This window comes from Nesoenas mayeri (assembly GCF_963082525.1).
Source record: "Nesoenas mayeri genome assembly, chromosome: 5".
Classification (NCBI taxonomy): Eukaryota; Metazoa; Chordata; class Aves; order Columbiformes; family Columbidae; genus Nesoenas; species Nesoenas mayeri.
This window is the reverse complement of record NC_137548.1, coordinates 53,489,377-53,510,508: the sequence shown is the minus strand read 5'-3', so window position 1 is coordinate 53,510,508 and position 21,132 is coordinate 53,489,377. Positions and strand designations below refer to the sequence as shown.

The 21,132-nt window shown below is 48.7% G+C and overlaps 2 protein-coding genes across 2 annotated transcripts in view; one reads left to right on the top strand and one right to left on the bottom strand.

The window, feature by feature from the left end:
• Positions 1 to 1,297: 1,297 nt before the first annotated feature.
• PHLDA2 (pleckstrin homology like domain family A member 2) lies at positions 1,298 to 1,696 on the top strand (the record flags this gene model as incomplete). Its single annotated transcript, XM_080345682.1, has 1 exon — positions 1,298 to 1,696. The coding sequence occupies one exon, from the start codon at positions 1,298 to 1,300 to the stop codon at positions 1,694 to 1,696; it is 399 nt and encodes a 132-aa protein (XP_080201808.1).
• Positions 1,697 to 4,169: 2,473 nt separating this feature from the next.
• SLC67A1 (solute carrier family 67 member 1) overlaps positions 4,170 to 21,132 on the bottom strand; it is a gene marked incomplete at both ends in the record, with an annotated part of 61,298 nt that continues 44,335 nt past the window's right edge. The window contains 3 exons of the mRNA XM_080345523.1: positions 4,170 to 4,357; positions 9,477 to 9,597; positions 13,314 to 13,415. Of these exons, the coding sequence (XP_080201649.1) occupies positions 4,170 to 4,357; positions 9,477 to 9,597; positions 13,314 to 13,415 (411 nt within the window). The remainder of the gene's footprint in view (positions 4,358 to 9,476; positions 9,598 to 13,313; positions 13,416 to 21,132) is intronic.

The following is a 21,132-nucleotide window of genomic DNA, read 5'->3' as shown; positions in this document are numbered from 1 at the left end:
CCAGGCCTCGCTTTGTAAACTCACCTCTGGGGTTTGGCTTGCACCTGTAAGAGGTGTTGGTCATTCAAGAAAAATGATGGAGGGGAAGAGGGCTCAAAGTCCAAAGGGTGATGCTGCACAAAGGACGTAGCTGAGCAAATACTGCTTTGGAAACAGTGTGAGTAAGTTCATTAAGTGCAGCCCTGCCCTCGGCTGCAGCATCAAGGTAATGGTTGGGAAGCTGGATCAGCCTTGTGTCAACTGTCGTAAAACAGCGACAAAATGAATACTGTACAAAAGGAAAGGATGGTAGTCTTGCATGCACTTCTTAAATACCACCTCCAACTGCCACTGCCTTTACTGGTTTCCCCATGGTGCTGGGCACTCTGATGCCTTCCCTGGGAGGAGGCACTGGGCTGGGGCAAAGAAAATGGGTTATATCTCGTGGTTGCAGGTGACAGCAAAAAAGATAAGGGGGAGCAGTGTTAATGCAAAACTGGAGAGGTGGGGTGCCCTGAGGAAAGGATGCAGGCTGATGGTGACAGTGCAGAGCCGACTGGATATGGGGGCCTCAAATGGGGCTGATGGGATTAGCCAGGTCCTGCCTAAGCCTCTTGGGGCAACCAGGGGTTAAGGCCCAAACCCAACACCATGAGATGCCTGTGGAAGAGGCCAGTGGCCTGCCACAGGTGGGGCTCAGGACCTTCTGTGCCAGATGGAGGTGATGCCGGGACAGACCCAATGTGGCAGAGATGCCGAGGCCTAGGACCTCAGTGATGTGGTTTTGGGAACATTCTTTAACCCAGAGCAGACCTGAGGTGTAGCAGAGATTGCTCAGAGGGGCACGGCAGCCCCATCCTCACTGAGGGCGGCTATCTCTGCTAGGCAGAGGAAACACAAGTGGAGGGACCAGAACTGGGGACCCCTCACGGAGTGGCTGCTCTCCCCTTGCCCATGGCAGCAGCTGAGAGGGGGGCCCTAGGGGAGGCATCCACCTCCCCACACCCAGCCCGCCCGCCGACACGGGACAGCATCCAGAACCCTCCCGTTTGCTCCCGAAGGACCAACCCCAGGCTGACCCCCGCTCCCCACAGCCCAGCGCCGACGGGCGGGGAGCGGGGCCCGAGGGGGCGGGCGGGAGGCGGGGCGGGGAGGGGGCGGCGGGCCGGGCTCCCCGGGGGAGGCACCGGAAGGCGCCCGGCGCTGATTCATCGCAATAAATTGTTCCCGTCGCGGTGAGGCTCAGTCATTGCCGCCGAAGCCGGGGCTGCAGCTGGATCGACTGCGGAGCCGCCGCCGTAGCCGCCAAGCAGGGAGGATGAAGATGCAAGCCGAGGTGATCCGCGAGGGCGAGCTGGAGAAGCGGAGCGACAGCCTGTTCCAGCTGTGGAAGAAAAAGCTGGTGGTGCTGACCAAGGACAGCCTCAGCCTCTTCCCCGACGGGCACAAGCGGGCCAAGGGCAAGGAGCTGGGCTTCGGCTCCATCCTCAAGGTGGACTGCGTGGAGCGCACGGGCAAGTACATCTACTTCACCATCGTCACCAAGGACCGCAAGGAGATTGACTTTCGGTGCCCGGACCAGAGCTGCTGGAACGCCTCCATCACCATGGCCCTCATCGACTTCCAGAACAAGCGGGCCATCCAGGACTTCAAGAGCCGCCAGGAGATGGAGCAGGCGGCGGGCACCCAGGAGCGGCGGCTGGCCCGGGCGCCCTGAGCCACCGCCGTTCGCCCCGGCCGGCACGGCCCCAGGTGAGCCCCTCCACGGCCCCTAACCCGCTCCTGCTTGAACTTTTTATTTTTACAATATTTTTATTATTTGTCCCCCACGCCTACTTTGGGAAATCAGAGGGGGACGGGCGGCAACCCACCCCGTGCATCGCTCACCCCCTGTTTTTCACCGGAGGGACTCCCGGCCTCCCGGTCCGCTGGGGTGCCCGGCCGCAGCCTGGGACCGGGGCCCGCTGCCTGGCCGCTTCAGCCCACGAGTTCCGGGGCTCGCTTCGTCTTTGCTGCTGTGGCGCTGGGAATTCTGGTGGGAGCCGGGCTCATGTGGGGCGCTGAGAATTGCGGCTATTAGGTGGGGAAATAAGAAGTGGCACCTGGCAGTGCTTTCCTTACAGAATTCGCTAAAACTACAGTATCTTCTAATATATGTGCTGAACGCTTACTGTTTCTTTAAAGTCACCTCTTTTTTTATTTTTCATTTTCTTTTTTTTTTTCCTGCCCCACTATCCTGTTCGTTTAACTAACCTGCATTCTCTTGCTACCTTTAGAGCATACCACTGGATGGTAAACCAGATCAAGTGTCTTGGACTGAAATGGGACAGGGTACCAATGAAGGAAAGCGAAGAAGAGAGCTGGAAACAGCTTGGTTTTCTCCAAGGCCATTGAGGCTGCTGAGCAAAGAGCCCTGAGCTTTGCCTGAGATGCATTTAAAGAAAAACCAAAGACTTTCATAAAGGACTTGTAGTGAGGCGTCCACGTGTTTTGAGTGGCACAGCTTTGCGAACTATTATCTTCTATTTATGAAACGCAAGGAAGATTCAACACTTACTGGTGGTGTTAAACACAATTTAAATTATTTGTAGTATCTATATTTGTATTTATTTTGATGTCTTTCAGCAGTTACTTGTCTTAATATTGCTTTTGCATTAATATGTCCATTCCAAATAAATTACTTGAAATGTTCACTTTTTATACTTCGGGCTGCAGTAACTTTTGTTGATGCATGTTTGTGGAGTGGGTAGTGGAGTGGGTAGCTTAAAAAGAGTAGGTAAGCTCAGATTTTTGGTGCCTTGGACTGGGCAGTGTGAAGTGGAAAAAGCCCTTATAACACATTTGTGTTTGACCTTGTCTCCTGATCAGGGAAAGAAAGTGTGTTGAGGTCCAGTTCTGGTCACTGGTGGAAATAGAAAAGCCTAACACAGCTTGGATGAGTGCTCCTTTTGAAGCACTCTCCCATGCAATTGGGTAATGGTGACTACAGAAGGTGAAAGAGCTCCCTGTGACAATAAAACTCTGCTAAAACTCTGATGCCTGTTAATACCCTGCATCTTTCCCCTGGCCCTCATAGCTGGTTTCTTAATTTTGGAATAACAGTGCCAATGCTCCATGGGATTCCTCAGCTTCGCAACAAAGCAAGCTGAACTCCTCACTCCTTTTTCTTTTTTCCTCCACTTCAGCATTCGCTAGATTGAGTTAAATTTCTATAGGAAAACTGGGAAGAACAGAGATGACCAGACTTAGAAGCTTGGAGGAAAAAGCAGCTATTTTGGGGGGATAAAACTTATTGAAGTTTTATTGTGTGAGTCTCAATTATCACTAACTAGCCTGGGCTTCCTCAAGAGCAATGCTGCAGCACATGACTCGGCTCCGGCAGTCAGGACTATGAGCTTAGCAGGCAAATTTGGCAATTTCAATCAGGTAATTTCTCCCTCCCCAAATCACTGCAATTCTTGCAGGGAACTTTGTGCTAGAGGAAGTTGCAAAGTATGTAATTATAAGCAGCCTGTAGTAAGTGCAAGAGAGACTCAGAACTGCGGGGGAAAAAAAAACCTGGAAGGAGGATTGGTCTTGATTTCTGGAAGCAGCAGGGAAACTGGCACTGCAGCGTGCTCCACTGGGCCTTTGCATCCTCCTTGCATGCTGCTGGCAGCCATGCTGCTGCCCTCCAGGCTTGTGCAGATGCAGAGCTGCACATGATTTGAGTTGTGGATGTAACAAATGTTTGGTCATAGTGTTTGAAAGCCTTTTGCCTCAGTTCCCCTCAAGCACAAAAATGCCAGAGGTGCATTTAATTCAACAAAATGACACTCAAAAGCAGATGTTTTACACTGATTTTCCTTGGAACCATAGTAGGGGATGAAATAAAAGGCCAAACCAGAGCAGAAGCACTGGCTTCTAATCCCCTTAGTTTTGGTGACAACAGCTGAGGATCTGGAGCTATTGCCTGCAATGACAGTCACTGCTGCAGGCAGGAACCTGATAGCTCCTGGGGTCCCGTGGCTGCCAGCTGCTTCAGCACTGCTCCAAGGCTTTGCAAACTGATCTGTCCCTTACTCTAGATGCAAATGTTGGTGAAAGGCAAGGTATCGTTCAGGTGGTTTTATGCCAGGTTTATGAAATCAAAAATAAAACTCAACATCTTTATTTCTATGGAAAAAGTGGGTTACTTTCTTGCAGCTGAATTATTGGCTTTTCGTCTCTGTCAGTGGGATTTTACTCCTTATGAGGTAAACAAACAAACCTATATTGACAATTAGCTGTAAATAGCCAAAGGAAGAGACTCCAAATTGTTTGTACAAAACTCCGCCAATGGTGGGGCCCACTGTCCGGGTCAAGGGCTGCACTGAGGCACAAATCCCAAGCATGGTACCTAGGAGAGATGGCAGAGACGCAGACGTCAGGGTGAGGGCAAGTCTTGGGATGGGAAAGCAGAGAAGAATATGCGGAAGCCCCTTTGTCCCTGATGGCATTCTCTTGCAATAGTAGCAAATCACTTCAAATAATCTCTTGCATTAATTTATAGAGGGCCAATTATGGTTTGTTAAGGCTAAAGACTCCTGGAGGCATCAGGACTAGTTTCCACCATGAAGCAACTAAGCTCTTTAGTGAGCGGTCTGGACGACCGTAATGCTGCCCAAAAGGCAAGTCAGTGCTCACCACTGCCTTCAGCAGGATCCAGGGATGACTTTGGTCCCAGAAGATGCTTCTGAACATTGCACTCAACAGGGCTGGTAACTACTGCGTGGGGTTATGGATGGAGAGGTAATTTCTAGTGTTGTATTCGAGACTTCCAAGCAAATCACAGGTTCTTCCAGTATCATAATTACCTAAGAGGGGCCCATTCCACCTGAGCTGCTATTGCCATTTATGCTCTAGTGTGGGACAGAGGAACACCTCTCGAGGGCTTAGCAGGTGCGAGAGGCTTAGGTCTAACTAGGTCTTCAAGAATAAATAAATAAAACCACAGATAAAGACTGAACTCCCTTGAGATACTCCCCCACCCCCTTTGCCAAGAGAACAGATATTTCAATTTGGATGGAAATGTGAGCCCTTCACCCGGCTGGGCCAGTTCGCCCTCCAGCAGCTCTGCCATTTGCATCGTTAACAGGAACCTGGTAGATGGGGAAACACCTCCAGTTTGGCAAAGGCAGATATTTTTCCCCCCCTGTGCAGACGGACAGTCAGGACGTCCCACGGGATGCAAAGATGTCCTGCATACACCCATCGTGATCTTTGCTCTGTGGCCTTCATACAGGACATCTAACACACTCAGGGGAGCAGAAAATACCCAGGTGGCCAAAAAATTATTATTCCCCCAACATCGGGAGGAAGGACAAGCTGGCAGTGCGTGCAAGAAAATCGTGTGCCACTCTGAACCAATGTTTGCAATTATTTATCTGACTACTGGTATGATTATTTGGGCTATTGGCATCAATTTTCCATCAAGACACACGTTGAGGCATTGTTTCTGCACAGGGCCAGCAGCATCTGGTAAGAGAAGGATGCTGTCCTGCATGCAAGAAGATGTGGAGTTGAGTGCAACATTTAACGTGGGCAGCCATGGGGAAACGATTCTTCACTCCAGGAGAGAAGAGGCAGCCAGGTGTTCGCATAATGCCAGCCAGAGACTGCTGGGCTTTTATCAGCATGCTTAAAATACTTGTGCAATGAGCCTGAGCCGAGGGCGTAGCCATGCAGAGAGGGAAATCTCCCAGGAAGCGCTGCCGAGCGCTCCTCCTGCGCATGGGAACACAAAGGCGATGGGTGGGACCTCGCCTTGACCCTTTGCCAATGGGAACCATCCCACAACCACCAAACTTTCTGAGCAAGTTTTGCAATTAATTTTTCCCCTCTAGGTAGTTGAATTAAACTAATTACTACATACAACTGCCAAACTGGCTCTTATGATTTAGGAGGCACTATTTTTCCTTTCCTTTTTTTTTTTTTTTTCTTTCAGAACAGAAATCCATCCTCTTAAAAGGCTGGGTTCTCCCTCTGCAGTTCTTCAACATGTTGCTGAGAAAGATAATTTCTATTTAATGGTCTTAAATTAGATTCCTCGTGTCAGACGCCCTCGAGCTTTGGGATATGGTAAATCTCAGCTCAGCAGCATGACCTTAGCTCTGTTGTAAAGATGCACATGTGATGGATCTCATTTAAGAAGAGACTTTTAACTGGGACAAGTCACCACATCAGCAGAAAAATTCCTGCGTCGCTTCACGCAGCTCTGTCAGCACACATGCTCACCTTCTTCATCATGGTTATCCCACTTTCTGAATATTCCTTGCCCTTTTTGCGTCCCTCCCCAGCCTTTTTCCCCCTTTTCCCATACCTAGCATGACCCATCCTCGCTGGGTGCTCATCCTCCCTCCCGCCCCAGCCTGCCTCTCCTCCCGCAGGTTTCAGGGTTGGGTGCTGGTGCTCCCCAAGCCGGGCGGCTCCGTCCCTCCTCCCACCCTCCGCTGTGTTAAGGCACCTCGGCTCGCCCTCCTTTCCAGCTCACATCCTGTTGCTGCACTCGGATGATGGTGCTGGCCCAGATCAGCCGCGTGCCCGCGGGGCAATCATGGGGCCTAATTTAATGATTAGGTCATCACTCCCAGCAGCCGCTTTCAAACCAGCAAAGCCCAAGAAAAGCTGAGGGGTTCAATGCACTGAGCCCTGCCTGGCTGCAAGCTCTATTCCTAAGGTTTTGCATCTGATGTGCAAATACAATAACAAAATGCAGGCCTGTTATACAGGGAGGCTTTGCTGGGCTTCCTTCCTTCCCTGAGGGCGGGGGGCTCTGTGCAGAAACAAGACCTCCATTCTTGGGGAGTGACTGGGGTTGACAAGGAGTGTTTGTGCAGATGCGAGTCCCCCTCAGCTTGGGGCTGCCCTCCCACCAGCTCGCATGCCCAGATGAACAGCTTGTGTACGTGGGGCAGAATTTTCCCTTCCTGCCTTTGAAGATGAGGAGAGGGAAAAAAAAAATCAAAGGGAAACAAATGAAATCATTTCCGCTATCTTCTCTTCAGTGCAAAGCCCTAGCCATAAGCAAAGAGCAAGTGCTTGGTAGCTCATCAGGCTCAGCAGGAAGTGACCTTGGATCGGTCCTGAAAGCAGGATGATTGGTGCAAGGGATGGTGCCATCCTACATCCCTCTGCTCCCTTTCCGAGACACCTATTTAAAAGGCAAGTATGGGTGACTCAGTGTCCTACAAGGGTGGACAGGTTATTCTCCTGCAATGCCCCATCTGTTCCAGCCCCATGATGAGACGGACACCTGAGCTTAGCCCAAACTCCAGCTCCTTAGAAAGCTTCTCCCTGGCCCAAAGAAAAACTTCCATGGGCTCTACCAGCCCCAGGCTGGCAAAAACATCAGGAATACACAGCAGCAAGGCCCAAAAGTGATGTTTCCAAAGGCAAATTCTCAGTGTGTGATTTCCTTGCATTAACTACAAGTTTTTGCAAGCTAGCACTCGGATTTTTGATGCAGCAACAGTGAGGCTTTTTCATAAAGCCAGATTGTAATGCTCTTGGAAAAGAGGAGATTTCTAATGTGCCACCAAAATCCTGGCTTTGCAGAGCTGGTCTCAGGCTCACACAGGAAGGAGCGAACTTTTAGCTGCTGTACGGGTGGAGCAGCCATTGCGGGGTGCCACCCACGGCCAGAGATGGATGGTAGGCATTTTAATAGCGGCATTTCTCTGCGAGACACCCACGCCATCACTGCTGCAGCTGCCGTGGAGAGGCAGCTCACTGGCTCTGCTGTGTCAGCCATTCCTGCCTTCGCCCAGGCCGTGCTTGGGTGCATCCAAAACAAGCACAAAACCCTCAGATGCCCCTTCTCTCGGAAACATTGCAAGGAGAAAGCGTGGTTTGAAAGGCAAGGGCCAGGGAGGAGTGTCAGAGATAAGGGCTTGCCCCAGCGCTGCGATCCTCCATGCCAGCAGCATCCCTCCTCAGTATGGCCAGTTTCAAGATAGCCATAACTCTGCAATTTGTAGTAGTGCTTGGCATGGCATCAGCCCAGGATGGACGTGCAGGGAAAGCCCCAGATAGCCCATGGCTCCCCCAGTGTCCTGCAGCCCCCTCCTGACCCTCTGCACCACTCTATGGGCTGCCTCCATCCTGCCCTGCTGTCCTGTCCTGCCATGCAAAGACCGCCCGTCCTGCTGAGACGCAGGCTGACCTAACAACATAAGCGAGCAGGGAGCAGGGTGAGGCAACTAAACCCATTTTCCTCTCTGACCAAAGTTTGCCTCTGGGCTTTTAAACGCCAAGCAATGCTCTGGTTTTCCTCACAAAGCCCCTTTGAGAAGAGCCTGGATGAATTCCAGTTTGGCTGTACATCCTAAAGTTGCTTGGTGCCCTTCCCCCTAGCTCTCCCTTCATGCATGAACATTGCTCCAACTCATGAAACAGCACATTTTCTTCCTGGCCAAGCAGAGGGGTTGAGACATTCCCAGTCCTCATCTCCCCAGGAACAAAGTGGTCCTCCCAGGTACAAGTATCACACTCAGAAATTGCAAGCTCCCAGCATTTGTAGGAGATGCGGTGGTCAGCTCTACAAATAAACTACTGAAGTGACATTTAGAAAAACTCTTAATCCAGAAGCATTTCAAAAGTGCTTTATAAACTTCACTAATGGGCTGTGCAAACTGTAACCCCCATTCTCGGTATGGTCTGTGCAGAGTATTGGCTCAGACGGCTGCTAGGGAAGATGAAGGGTGTAGGCTGGCATCCCAGAAAGGTTCAGCTAAAGCAGAGACACTTTTGGGTACTCAGTGAATGCAGTTCTGAGAGAAAACCCCGACAAAGTTTGAGCAAAAGACACCAAGCTGAGTTAACCCAGTTTCATCTTGCAACAAACTCAGGAAGGCTCCCATGACAATAACATAGGCATATTTCCTCATTGACAGAACTAAAAACCCAGGTATAAAGATTTGTGTGTCCACCACTGCATTTCAGCTGCCTTGCACAGAAAAATACAGTAACTCTTTCACTGAAACACGCCTAAAACGTAGAGAGGGGCACAATTACTGCATCAGGCAAAGCATATTTCCAAAGGCCGATCCAGAATACCCTCCTGAGAAGCTCTAAGTTAAAAGGTATGAACAAACAGCCCTTTCAGTCACCATCACAGTGGAAAAGCAGATTTTTAAATTTTTTTTTTTTTAACATGGCTTGGCTTTCCATGGAAAGTAGAGTTTGGGAGAGCCTCCCCTTACTGCACCCACCACTATGGATGCCAGCACAGGACTGGGAGCACTGGGTTGCAGGATGATTGCTTGATGTTGTTCAAGCTCATCCCATATTAGCATCACCGGTCTCTGTTCATCTGCTCTGCTGACACCCATTGCAGGCAACTGCCAAGCCAGATCTGCAGATCTGGGCTTTTGCCATGAATGTGCCCCAGCACATGATAGTGGTGGTGTGAACTGGGAAGCACCTGATGGACTCAAAAATGAGAAAAAAAAAGTCTGATCTTTTTTGATATGTCTTACCAGTGTCAGAGGCAGGGACAGACCTGGTGAGGATGCTGTCGGTGATGGTGGCCAGCATGCTGAAGGCAAATACCAGCGGCACCGCAACGATGCAGTAGTGCCACACAGTCCTCATCAGAGCCTAAGGAACAGGACACAATGGAGCACAGACCATTACAGAGCACAAGTGGTGACTTTCTGGCAAGAAACAACCTAGAAAAACATCACAAGTTAAACTCATGACTTAGGTAAATTGTGGGAGCCACAGCTGATACATGATGGTGTGGTTTTGGCCATTGCAGGGTCTTTCATAGCCCACCATTTGTCTGCAGTGAATTATTCCAAGCATGCAGAGCAAGTAGCAAACGATACCCCACTATCTGGCAGCACGTTTCTCTGGCACTGCTGTGGGTATTTTTAGTGTCTGGGAATTAGTGACGTCCCTGCACCCTTCCCCCCATCTTCTGTCTCTTGTCCAGCTCCTGAGGAAATGTTGAATGGCAGATGCATGTGGTGTACTTCAGGAAGCCTCTATTACTTATACAAAACAGCCTAGAGAAGGCATTTCAGTTCATTATAATAAATAATTAAAACTAAACCAAGCTTGTCAAAATAAATTATCATGGTGCATTATGTAATGTCGTACCTTTAGGATTTCTTATCCTGTTCTGCTGCTTCCTTGCTAATAAATTCACCGAATTCAGTAATCCGGAATAGGTCTTTTGGCCATAAGTGCACACTAGCGAGCATAATTACGGAGAGTAATGATTTTTGTATTGCACATATTCTTAGTGGAGACATCCCTCCAGCTGTTTAATACTGAAACAAAAGTGGTGAGGCTCCCTAAGCCATGGGGCTAGAGTGGCTCTCAGCTCATTCACAAGCCCTGCTGGTCAAATGAATGGATTTCTCTGGGGCATGAAAAGGAAATTCTCCCCTTCTTGCAAATCTTCTGCCCTCACTCATGTCTCAAGGTGTGTTATTGTGGCCACAAAACATCCCTGTCACTGGTTTAGCCAGAAGTTTCATTCTCTGGAGTTCTGTCTCCTAATATCTGGTCCCTGCCTCTCGGCTACAGAAGATGGAGAAGCCCAGAAACACTGCTCAGTAATGACTTGGAAATATTGAGGTTTATTCCTAGTTTCCCTCTAGACTCACACACAGCTAGGTTTCTCTCCTCAGAGAGGCTCTTTGTCTACATTTTGGTTAAGATCTAGAAACTTCTGACTAAGGAACTGGAGAACAAAGACAGAGGAACAGGTAGTTGCTACATAAACATCCAGACAGAGGGAGAATAATTCCTTGCTAGGGCAAATGTTATTGCAGGACAGCATCGCAGAGCTCATAGGAAAAAAACAACTTTAACCTCCCCTGCCTTGCATGAATCCCCTCATGGGCTGAAGGAAGTGAACCACATCTGTGCCTTCTGTAAAACCAGGGGAGATGGCTCCTCACTCCCCTGGGACTTCAAAAGGACCAAGCCAAGCAGAGCCTGGTCTCCATTACCCCTCAGCTGGGTAGGTAGCAATCTTTTTGGCCTGAGCAGATCTGAAGGCATTTTTCAGGTGAGAGAGGCAGAACCAGGAGTTTCAGCAGACAGACTCAAAAAGCAAATGCCTGGGAAATGCAGGCAGCAAGGCAGGATGAGGCACAGCCGAGCCTTCAGACAAAAACTTCCCCCTTGCAACCGCCAAGCCCTCCTACGCCCCCGCCCACGTGCTCCCAGCTTGTATCTGCAGATCAGACAGGAGCTTTCTCCTCCTTTCCTTCTCCAGGTGTTACTGTCGAGGTCTGAGCCCACCCCTTCCCTTCTCCAGCTGCCAATTGCTGGGAACATCCCACCACCTCTTCTAGTTGCACCGTCATCTGTCAGTCTGTCTGTCTGCTGCCATTGGTGCCTACCTTCTAAAACCACTTCAGCCCACCTCCCAGAGAGATGAAGATGGGTTTCAGAATGTCTTTTATTAACAGCTATCTTTTCTACTCACTCCCACGCTTTGGGGAGAGGATCTGCTTTGTTTGGAGGCCAGATGCAGCAAGGGCACAGAGGGCAGGAGGCTTCTCCACCAGCGGCTGTGCAATATTAAAAGCTTCACACATTAATCTCTGCATTTGGGGTCTGCTGCTGTGATGGCACTCATCGCCGCCAAGACAGATAGCTATCCCAGAAACGAATGTTTTCTCGGCAGCTGCTCGAACAGAGTGCTTTTTAGTAAGGCATCCCCAGCGAAGAGGATCGCAGCTGCATTTGCCTATGAATAATTATCATCGAAAGGGTCATTGCTGACCCTTGTCCCCAGGCCCATGCTGTCAGGATGTCCACAGCCCTCTGGGCTTGGCGTACATGCCAATTTTAAAACAATTTCCCTTGCTGGCTTCTCTCCCTGCACAGCCGATGTGAGCCTGCCCACACTGAGGCATTAGCCACTAAAGCTGTGCTGCTCTGTGTAACCCTCTGCTGCCATCAAGGCTCTTCCTCTCCTACATCCAGCCTTGCCTCTCAGTGCACAAAAGACATTTAATCCATGTTGTCCCTCTGCCTGATTCCTATGGGACCAGGCTAGTCCTAGCAACACCCTGACCTGCGCCTGCTTGGGAGTGCTCCCGATGAGTGAGGTCCACCTTGGTCCCACCTCATTGCTCCCTCCCATGACCAAAAACCAATGGTGATACCTTCAAAGATATTCATGGGCCATGCTCAGCAGCACCAACCCCTGTGCAGATGTCCCATGCTAAGGTAGCACATTACTGATACCAGTCAAAAACACGTGATACCAGCTGGGAGGGCTCCTTCTCTGGCAGCATGTCTACAAGCTCTGAAATCCCAGAAAAGGTGACTGTGCTCCATCTGCAGAACCAACCCTTCATCAGCATCCATCCTTCTTTCCCAGCCTCAACTCGGACACACAATTTAGCATCAGGTTAGCAAAGGAGCGTAGGTGCCTCATCTCATCCCTGTAGCTGGGAACCACGAGCCTCAATACCCTCCAGGATTTGGCCCTGACCTCCTCGTGGCTGCAGCATGGCTGTGGGAACAGCACCCATCCTACCCATGCCAACCGGAGCACCAGCAGCCCAGCAGCAAGGCTCAAGGCCAGATCCCACAGGGAATGTAGAAAGGCTGACACAGCTCAACAGTCCTTCAGGCCCATCTTGCTGATGGGGACCAGTGCGCACCCTTCCTCCGTCCCCATTGCCTGGGCAGAGCTATTGGTTCCCTGAGTGCAGCTTATCTGAGCAAACACAATTACTGGTAGAGTTGCCTGTGTCAACTCAGTCTTCCAATTACTGTTTGAGATTGGCATTGACTGTCACCCATGCAGACATAGTCGGCAACAGGTAACATCACTCATCCCAAAGTGGAGGAACAAAATGATCGCCTTGCTGTCTCCTTCCACAAATACTATCCTCTGGGGAAATCAGGCAAGGATAAAGCCCTAGAAGAAGAGCACGCAAATTCCACTGTCTGGCAGCAGTGTACAACCACAATGATTTCGCCCCCACAACCTTCATTTACTTTCTGGGTAGTTCAGGAAATACAGTCGCTGACAAGACTGAGGACAGGATTTCTGTGTAAATCCAGTGACTCACGAGGGACTTACCGAGTTTCAGCGTGAGATTAATTTCTTTTAAATCCCCGTAACTATTACTCATATGGCTCCTTATCATTATTTGGTGCTGTGTTTACACTGAGCATGGCTCCGTTTGCACAGAGGCCAAGGACAGCAGTCCCCACTGAGGACCACCCAGCAAAGCTGGTGGTGGCACTTCAAGGGGCAGAATTTGCGTCAGGTCTCATAGACCTCATGCTGCTGTGTTATTAAAAGACACTGTGGATGATTTGATGTCAAGCCTTACCATGCCCAGGCCCACGCCAGCAAAGATGAAGACACTGAGCCTGAGCAGAGTCCTCTCTGTGCAGTAGTTAGTGAGTTTTCCAACAAGAAGACCCTGGACAACCTGGAAAAGAAGCAGACGAGCGACATTAAGCCTGATGTATAACAATTTAAACAAGTTCAAAAGAGAACTGTCATGGTGCTTCATGGAAATGAAAGGCAGCAAATAGGTTATTCCATTGACTCTTTTTTTTTTTTCTTTTTTTTTAAATGAGAAAAAGAGACCTCACTGTCATGGTAAGTGGCTGGAGAACACAATCCATTATTGTAAGCATTTTGCATTCCCAGGATAGAGCCATCCTGTCAGCTGAAAATCTTTACCCACGGTGCACACCTGAGTTTACCATCACTGCCTACTCACCAGCAGTGGTGGAAACTTCTAAAGATGCTTGCAGATACAAATGAATTTTTCTGAGTAACTGGTGAGTTTTTTGTGAAATACAATTAATAACTAATTTCTCCATTCTTGGCAAGTCCTTGTACATTTGTATGCAGAGGAGGAAAATGCCTCCTTTCCTGTACCTTTTCTTTCCATTATTTTAAACTATAAACATACAAATTGGGTGGCTCATCTTTTTTAGACAGGAAACAAGTATGACGGAGATGCTAATATCCAGCCCCAAGAGTATGCACAGATCTAAGGGATAGGGAACTGGTTTTACAGATTTTTAAATAAAAAATGGGAAGAGGGGGAGAGAAGGAGGAGCAAAACAATTTAAATCCCAGGAAGCATTTGGCTTTTCCAGCACTTCGCAGAGCAAAGATTCCCTCTTGTTTCTCTGCTCATCATCTCCCATACTTCAAGTGACACTAGCCCAAGTGGACACTAAGGGACGGAGGCTGGAAGACATAAGTTTGAAAACTAACCCCAACCCACTGAGTTTCAGGGAAGGGACAGATAGGAATCTACAGAGTTTTCCCTGCCTTGAAAGGGTTTGTTTGATCGAAGCAAAAACCTCTCTGACTTGAAAGAAAACTTTACTTCAAAACGTTTCAATGGCAGCCCAGCCTGGGGAAAAACTTTGTGCTCTGCTTGGAGCTAGAATGATGCTACACCAAGCTTAACCTTGTTGTGTTAGTCCTAAGGGTGAAAACCAAACTCAACTGAAAGGAAACAAGTGCAAAATGCATAAGAAAATTATTAAAAAGAAAGGAAATGTTAATCTAGGACAAGCAGGCCAGAAAAAGCAATTTAATTATTAAAATGAAATTAAAAAATCAAAAAGTAAATAGTAATAGAGTGAAAACAAAGCTGATGTAAAGAACAATAGCTACAAATGGTATATATTTCCCATAAGCTACAACTTAATGGAAATTTGACCCTTCGCTTTGCTTCAGAGGACAAGTGATTTTTGACACGAGGGCACATCTCACCAAGCAGACATTTTGGTTCCCAGTAAATGCTATTCCTGCCTCCTTTTTCTGCCCGTCTCAACCCCCAGGCAGGGCTTGAGAGCTCGGCTCATATGTTCCCAGCTGCCATGTGACAGTGGCACAGGCTGAGCAGCCTTGGGGACACTAGCGGACCTGCCACAGTGCAATGCTGAGATGATACATGGGGTGACCTGTTTCATCCCGGGTGAAAGCCCTGCTGTGGACACGGGAGGAGGCTGATACCAGCCCTGGTGGCTCCTACTTGGGGGGTGGGTGGAGGAGCCACTGAGTAATGCTTTATTAAGCTGAGCACTCCTAAAACGAAGAATCGTCATTAACTTTTTGCAACTTCCCAGTCCCTCCCATTGGCTCACCCCAACTGGGGCTGTGCTGAGTCACGCGGGACCGGGGCTGAGCTCCGTCACAGGGCATGGTTTGACTCAGTGGTGGCATCATCCAAACCCCAGTTCGGCTCTGCTGAGCCACCAGAGGAAACGTTTCTCAATTTGCCTGGACTTGAATGGTGTATCTAATCGGGAGGCACTGTGCAGGCACAGCTTGGTCCCTGCCCTTCCTTGAGTCATTGAGGTAGATCATCAGCAGCGTCCCAGAGCAGCCCAATCTGATGGCCATGAGAGCACCTTACCCAAAACACCTCTGTCACTACATGTGAGCACCCAAGTACAGGGACCAAGGGCTGCTGCAGCAAAACCAGGCTTTGAGCAGGCAGGACCTGCAGACAGGCAAACCAGAGGCCACCAGGGCTGTCCCCAGAGTGAGTGGGGCAGAGGGACACTCCTTGTGCCCAGCTGCATGGGAATGCAAGCCGGCATTCAACATGCGCTTCCCCATCACTTCAGCTGAGCAAACCAACTTGGGAATGGGATTTTTTCCAGGAGCAAGCATTAGCCCAAGTCACCCGCTTTCCCTTTGGGGCTGAGCAGCCATCCTTAGGCTATATGGTCTGCATCCTCCCCACTGGTGATCTGGGCTGCCAGACTCCCTTCCCAGCACGGTCATTGCCGATCCAGCCATGAGTCCCAGGAAGGCAAGACCCACCATCTTGATTTTGGACGCTATCAAACAGTCTGAGTTTAGACCTGAAAACCCATTACCTTCAGCCTGCACCCTAGGTGCACAGTCCCTGGGTTTACACGAGCGGCAGCTGCCTGCAAAGGCACATTTGGGAAGGAGAAAGCAAAAGGTGCTTCGTGTGCACTCTGCTATGTAAGGTTTTGGACATATGCTGCTATTGCCAGGGGGCAGCGGAAGCATCCTGGATGACTTGGCCATCACCGCTCCCATGGACCAGCCCTGGTGGCACTGAAGAGGCAGCAGTGGGATTTATCACTATTTTTATTCCTGCTGGTACATTCTGGACTTTTCTCTTGCATGCAACTTTTCCTTGAGATTGACTGCACTGGGCCTTCCCCTCCTGCATTTAATTTTGTCTTGGTGGTGCTTGTCTTTGTAACCTGACCTCCTTTGAAGTCGGGGAAGAGCCAGTGTACCTGGCTGGAATTCCTTCTGTCATCAATAAACAAAAGAGAGAGGAAATTGTTTGCAAGTGAAATAACAAGCACTGCCTGTGGCTGTGTACACATGTCAGGATAAACCAACTCATCTTCTTTTTCATTCCCCCCTCCTTCTTTAAAGGCAAATAAGTCTCCCAATAAATGCATAAGAACAGCCAAATCTCTCCTTGTCTTTATACCAGATTTGTCAAGCTGAGGATTTGTTACATTAGCTCAGCTGATCACGTAGAAACATATTCCCTAACTTTATTACTGTATTTGATTTCTGGGAAGACAGCAGCTCCCATTTGCTCAGAAGAGCCAATTGCCTATTTTATTGTTACCCTCACTAACAAATTTCAGGATGGAAAAGACTGTTGCTGTTTGAAGGTTTAAAGTGCTGGTTTTGGGAAGACTCAAACAGTGCAGGACTAGCCTTGTTGCACGGAGTTGCTGCTGAGCAGGACTGGCATCTGCAAGTAGCTAACTGAATCAGTGGGGGCTAGAGAAGTTATGCAAATGCTCGGCTGGTCCTCTGTGCTCAGTGGACACTGGACTGCTTCTACAGATTTTTCCAGCAGAGCCCAGCAGCAAAATAAATTCCCTTTTACCCAATAGCCTGGAAATTAAAAGACAGGAGAAGGTTGGAGAGGCAGGCGCATCAGGCCAGGTAAGCTGGTACAGCCTAGCAGAGAAGATGCAGGGCCCCATCCCTAGCACAAATAGCATTATTCACATCAGAGAGAGCCTCCCACGCATCAGACCCGTATCTCTCGCCTTTGAAATTGTGCCCGGCTGGTGGTTCCCAGGGCGAGCGCGATGCCGGCTGGGGTGACACGCGGGTGGGCACCAGCTGGGGCAGACCACAGCGGGCAACAAAAATCACAGGGCTTTTCTGCACCAGCTGAAGGTGCTGCCAAAGCTTGGGCAGGGCAAAAAGGAGTTGTTTTACTGACATGGCAATGCCAGAAAGTGCTTGAGGACTAGTTCAGATCTTGCAGAGGAGGAGCAGAGCGGTGGGACTAGAAGGAGAGCTGACGGTGAGGACCAAAGTGCTGAAGGCAGCACTTTGCCGAGGGGGAAGAGGAATGTGTGTTTTGCAAACTTCAGTCTAATCGCTTTCTTTCCCCCTCCAACCTGCCCCCCTCCACAGATTTAAATCCTTCAAAGCTAGGAAACTGGAGTACTTTCTGTTTGTTGTTGCGAGGTCCTTTCACCGAGTGGGTTTTCCCCCTAGGCATACCTGGCTGTAATTAAATCCCTGTCTCTTTAATCATCTCTTTTGCTGTGCAGGGAAAAAAAAAAGTGAGAGGGACAGACTGGTGATAAGATGATAGGCAATGTAAATCTCTCCTCCAGGAATTTCTCTCATCTTTTCAGGATCACTCCGTACCAACTTGTCCCTCCAGAAGCTGCACAGCTAGAGGTGGAGTTTGTACAACAATACAAATTTAAACACAGTAAATAGAACAGATGTCTTATGATTTCTTCATCCTCAGGATAATAAATATCTACCCCTTTGTCCCACCCAGAGTTTTTGTTTGGTGCGTTTTGCTTTGGGTTTTTTTTGTTTTGTTTTGTTTTGTTTTTTGTTTTTGTTTTTGGGTTTTTTGTTTGTTTGTTTATTTGGGGGGTTGTTTGTTTTGGTTTTTTGTTTGGTTGGTTTGTTTTGTTTTTGTTTTGTTTTGTTTTCTTTTCTTTTTTTTTTAGAAAAAGTTCTTAAAGTGAAGCTTTCCCCACTCCCTCCTGTGGTTTGAAATCTAAGCATCAGATGTGACTTTAGATATCAACCAGGGACTCCAGGGATATCACTCGCTTAATCCTCTAGTGGCATTTTCCAAGCCAGATACTATGCCTGGAACAACTTCATGCTATTTAGCTTGCAACTCCAAAAAAAAAGCCAGACTCTAGGACCACTTCTGCCCATTATGCAAAGTTATATTATTTCAAATTATCATGAAATCAACTATTCTCTGGAGGGAGATTGAATGGCATCTCACACTCCCAGGCATTTAATTCACATGGCTTCTGAGATGAGAGGACTCTGGAAGCCCAGCCCCGGAGGACAGAGGGATTGCGTCCCTGACAGGCTCTCACACCTCTCGCCTGGAGACACACTGGCAATCAGATAAATATGCTTCAAACGCATCATGAGCAAGGGAATCTCAGTGCAGAGGCACCCGTCCAGCCTTCTCCTCCTCATTTCTTTATCTCTCATCCGACTTCTCCTCTTCTCCTCCTAGACTTAGGCTGTGACAGTCTCAGCTCCTCAGACAGCCCCATGCTATCAGGGTTCTTCAAGTATCACTGTAGAGCCCTGGATTGCTTGAATTATCCCTCACTTGATATTTTCACTTCCCCATCAGCCCACTCAAGGCTTGGTCATATTCCATTTTCTAAGCAACGACTTTGTTTCCTCATCAGACAGCTATGACACAGCCTTCTCACACACCCTTCTCTGACCTCATTTGGCTCTGTTCCAACCCAGAAGTGAGGCCCCATCCCACCTTCCCACCCTGACTTTCCAATATCCTCTGCTATTAGACGATGCTCTTTGCCTAACCACAAACAGAAAATCGGCACCAGCTCCTGGGCCAGTGCTTTATACAGAGAGCTGGGAAGCCCACGTTTACCACACATAGGTACTCTCATGGCAATTTTTACAAAAATGCATCAGCAGACCTATTACTTCGGGCCACTCAGGTCTCAATGAGAAAGGCTGGGAGCAGCAGTTAAGGCAACCTACATCCCTCCACGTAGAGGTACAAGTGGCAGCAAGGACATGGACCATAAGCGCTGGGGTGAAAGCTGACCATGCTGTGGGCAGCCAACTCAGTAAAGAGAAGAGGGTGCCAAGGATGCCCCATGCCATGAGTGGTGGCCGTTGGTGCTACCTGCACAGCGTTGCAAAGACAAAACCCACCACCAGCACCAGCTGATGCACTTCACTGCTGGCAAGTGCCATGAACCATTCCCATGTGGACAGAGCTGATGCTCAGTAAGGGAGCAACCAAGGGAGGTGCTCTGCGGAGTGGCCAGCCAAAGCCCATGAAGCTCCTGGGCTTCAAAAACCAGCCCCAAATCTACCTTCCAAACCTGCAAGGATTCTCTCAGGCTTGGCATGGGGCACCTCTGCAAATGTTGGGGTCATGCAGGGTCATAAGCTGATGAGATGGTAAGAAGCATGATGAGGTGAGGCTGGGGAGCTCTGGATGGAATCCCTGAAGAGGGCTGTCTGAATTAGCGGGGTGGCTAACTAACATCCTCCATCTGCAGAGGTGGCAAACAACCCTCGTGGGGTCAATGTTTCTGTGCTGATGTCCCCATGCAAACACCTGTTTGAGACACAGATGATGAAGTACTTGAGTTGCCTACTTAAAATTAGGTGGACTGACCCAAAGCCATTCAAAATATCCTCTCTTGGTGCTCTGCAGCTGGCTTGGATGGGAGGAATGGTGATAAAAAGGTATATTTACAGTGCACTGACCACTTTTCACCACAGTAGGTTAAATGAGGCTAAGAAGCTGAAAAATTAGATTAAGCAACTGGAACATAATATCCCCATGGTGGGAGATGAAAGTGGAAAGAGATCATCACTACTTGAGTCATCCTGGGATTGGTGATCAGGCTGGAAAAGGTGGCTGCAACATCACCTTCTGTGCAAGAGGAAGATGTTTGTTTTGAGAAGATTTCATTAAAAAATAGAAACTACGTGACACAAAGGAATACTGTTACTACAAATTGCCAGGAACTGGCAGACCAAGCAATGCTTTTGTCAGCTTACGACTTTTGAGGAAGAGCTGAGGAAAGGGCTCAGCTAAACCTTGTTCACTGTGCTGCTCCCTGTGCACACCTAATACAAGCAATGTGTGCTGGGAGCAGGCAAGACCCTGAGACACGGCACTGGGCATACCAGCCAGACATGCTGTGCAACCGCCCAGGCACTGTGTTCAACGTCTGCAGGGAGGTTTAAAGTAAACAGGGCATGGTTCAATTCTTATTTTCCCCTTCATTTCTGTGGTGTCCGCTCCCATCTTAAAAGTCCTTAAACATGATCCACTTTCAGGTCCAGGGAGAGACGCAAATGGGGAGGACATGTTTTCTCTAACAGGTGGGCTCAGAGCAACTCCAGGACAATGTGAAAACCCTCACAATGTTTTACGGAAAGGCAAACTAAGGAATGAGAAAACAAAGCTGAGGATCTGGTTGCTGAAATTCATTGAAAAGGACATTATATTTCTTATGAATAAAGCCATAATTTACTTAGTGAAGTGGGGAAGCCAGTCAGCAGATATTAATCACCATTCTGCCCTCCAGACTGGTGGAATTTGCTTGCACCTTAATCTGCATTTTTATCTCCAGCAGTATCAATTCACTGTATAGCAGAAACAAATGCATCTGAAATGGCAGCTTAGGCAAGATGAAGGCACACAAGCAGCTCTGGGGCTCAGCAGGGCAGAGCTGGCACACGTTACATTCCCTGTATACATCTTCCATTGGAGGAACCCCAATAGAAAGCAGTTGTAAAATATTAACCCAGTCACTATCTGCAAGAGGTATCTTGGTGGTTCTAGCCAGACACCTGTAAAGACATAAATTCTAATGTTTGAAAATAATTTAAAAGTCAGATGGTGAGAGTATCATTTGGACCAGTTGAGGATCTGGTCCTGCATGAACCAGAGCAGAGCTTGGAATGCCAGTCATAAAGTGGAAAGAACAAGTGACAAAGCAGAAAGCAGTGTTTTGCAAGCTCTTGGTGCTTTGCTGCTACCAGGAATCAGGTGTCCTGGGCTTTAAAAAAAAGATGAAACCTTTTTCCCTTTCCTCTTTAGGTATTCTGACAGCAAACCCCAATGCACCATCATGAAGAAAAGATTTGTACCGTAAGACCAC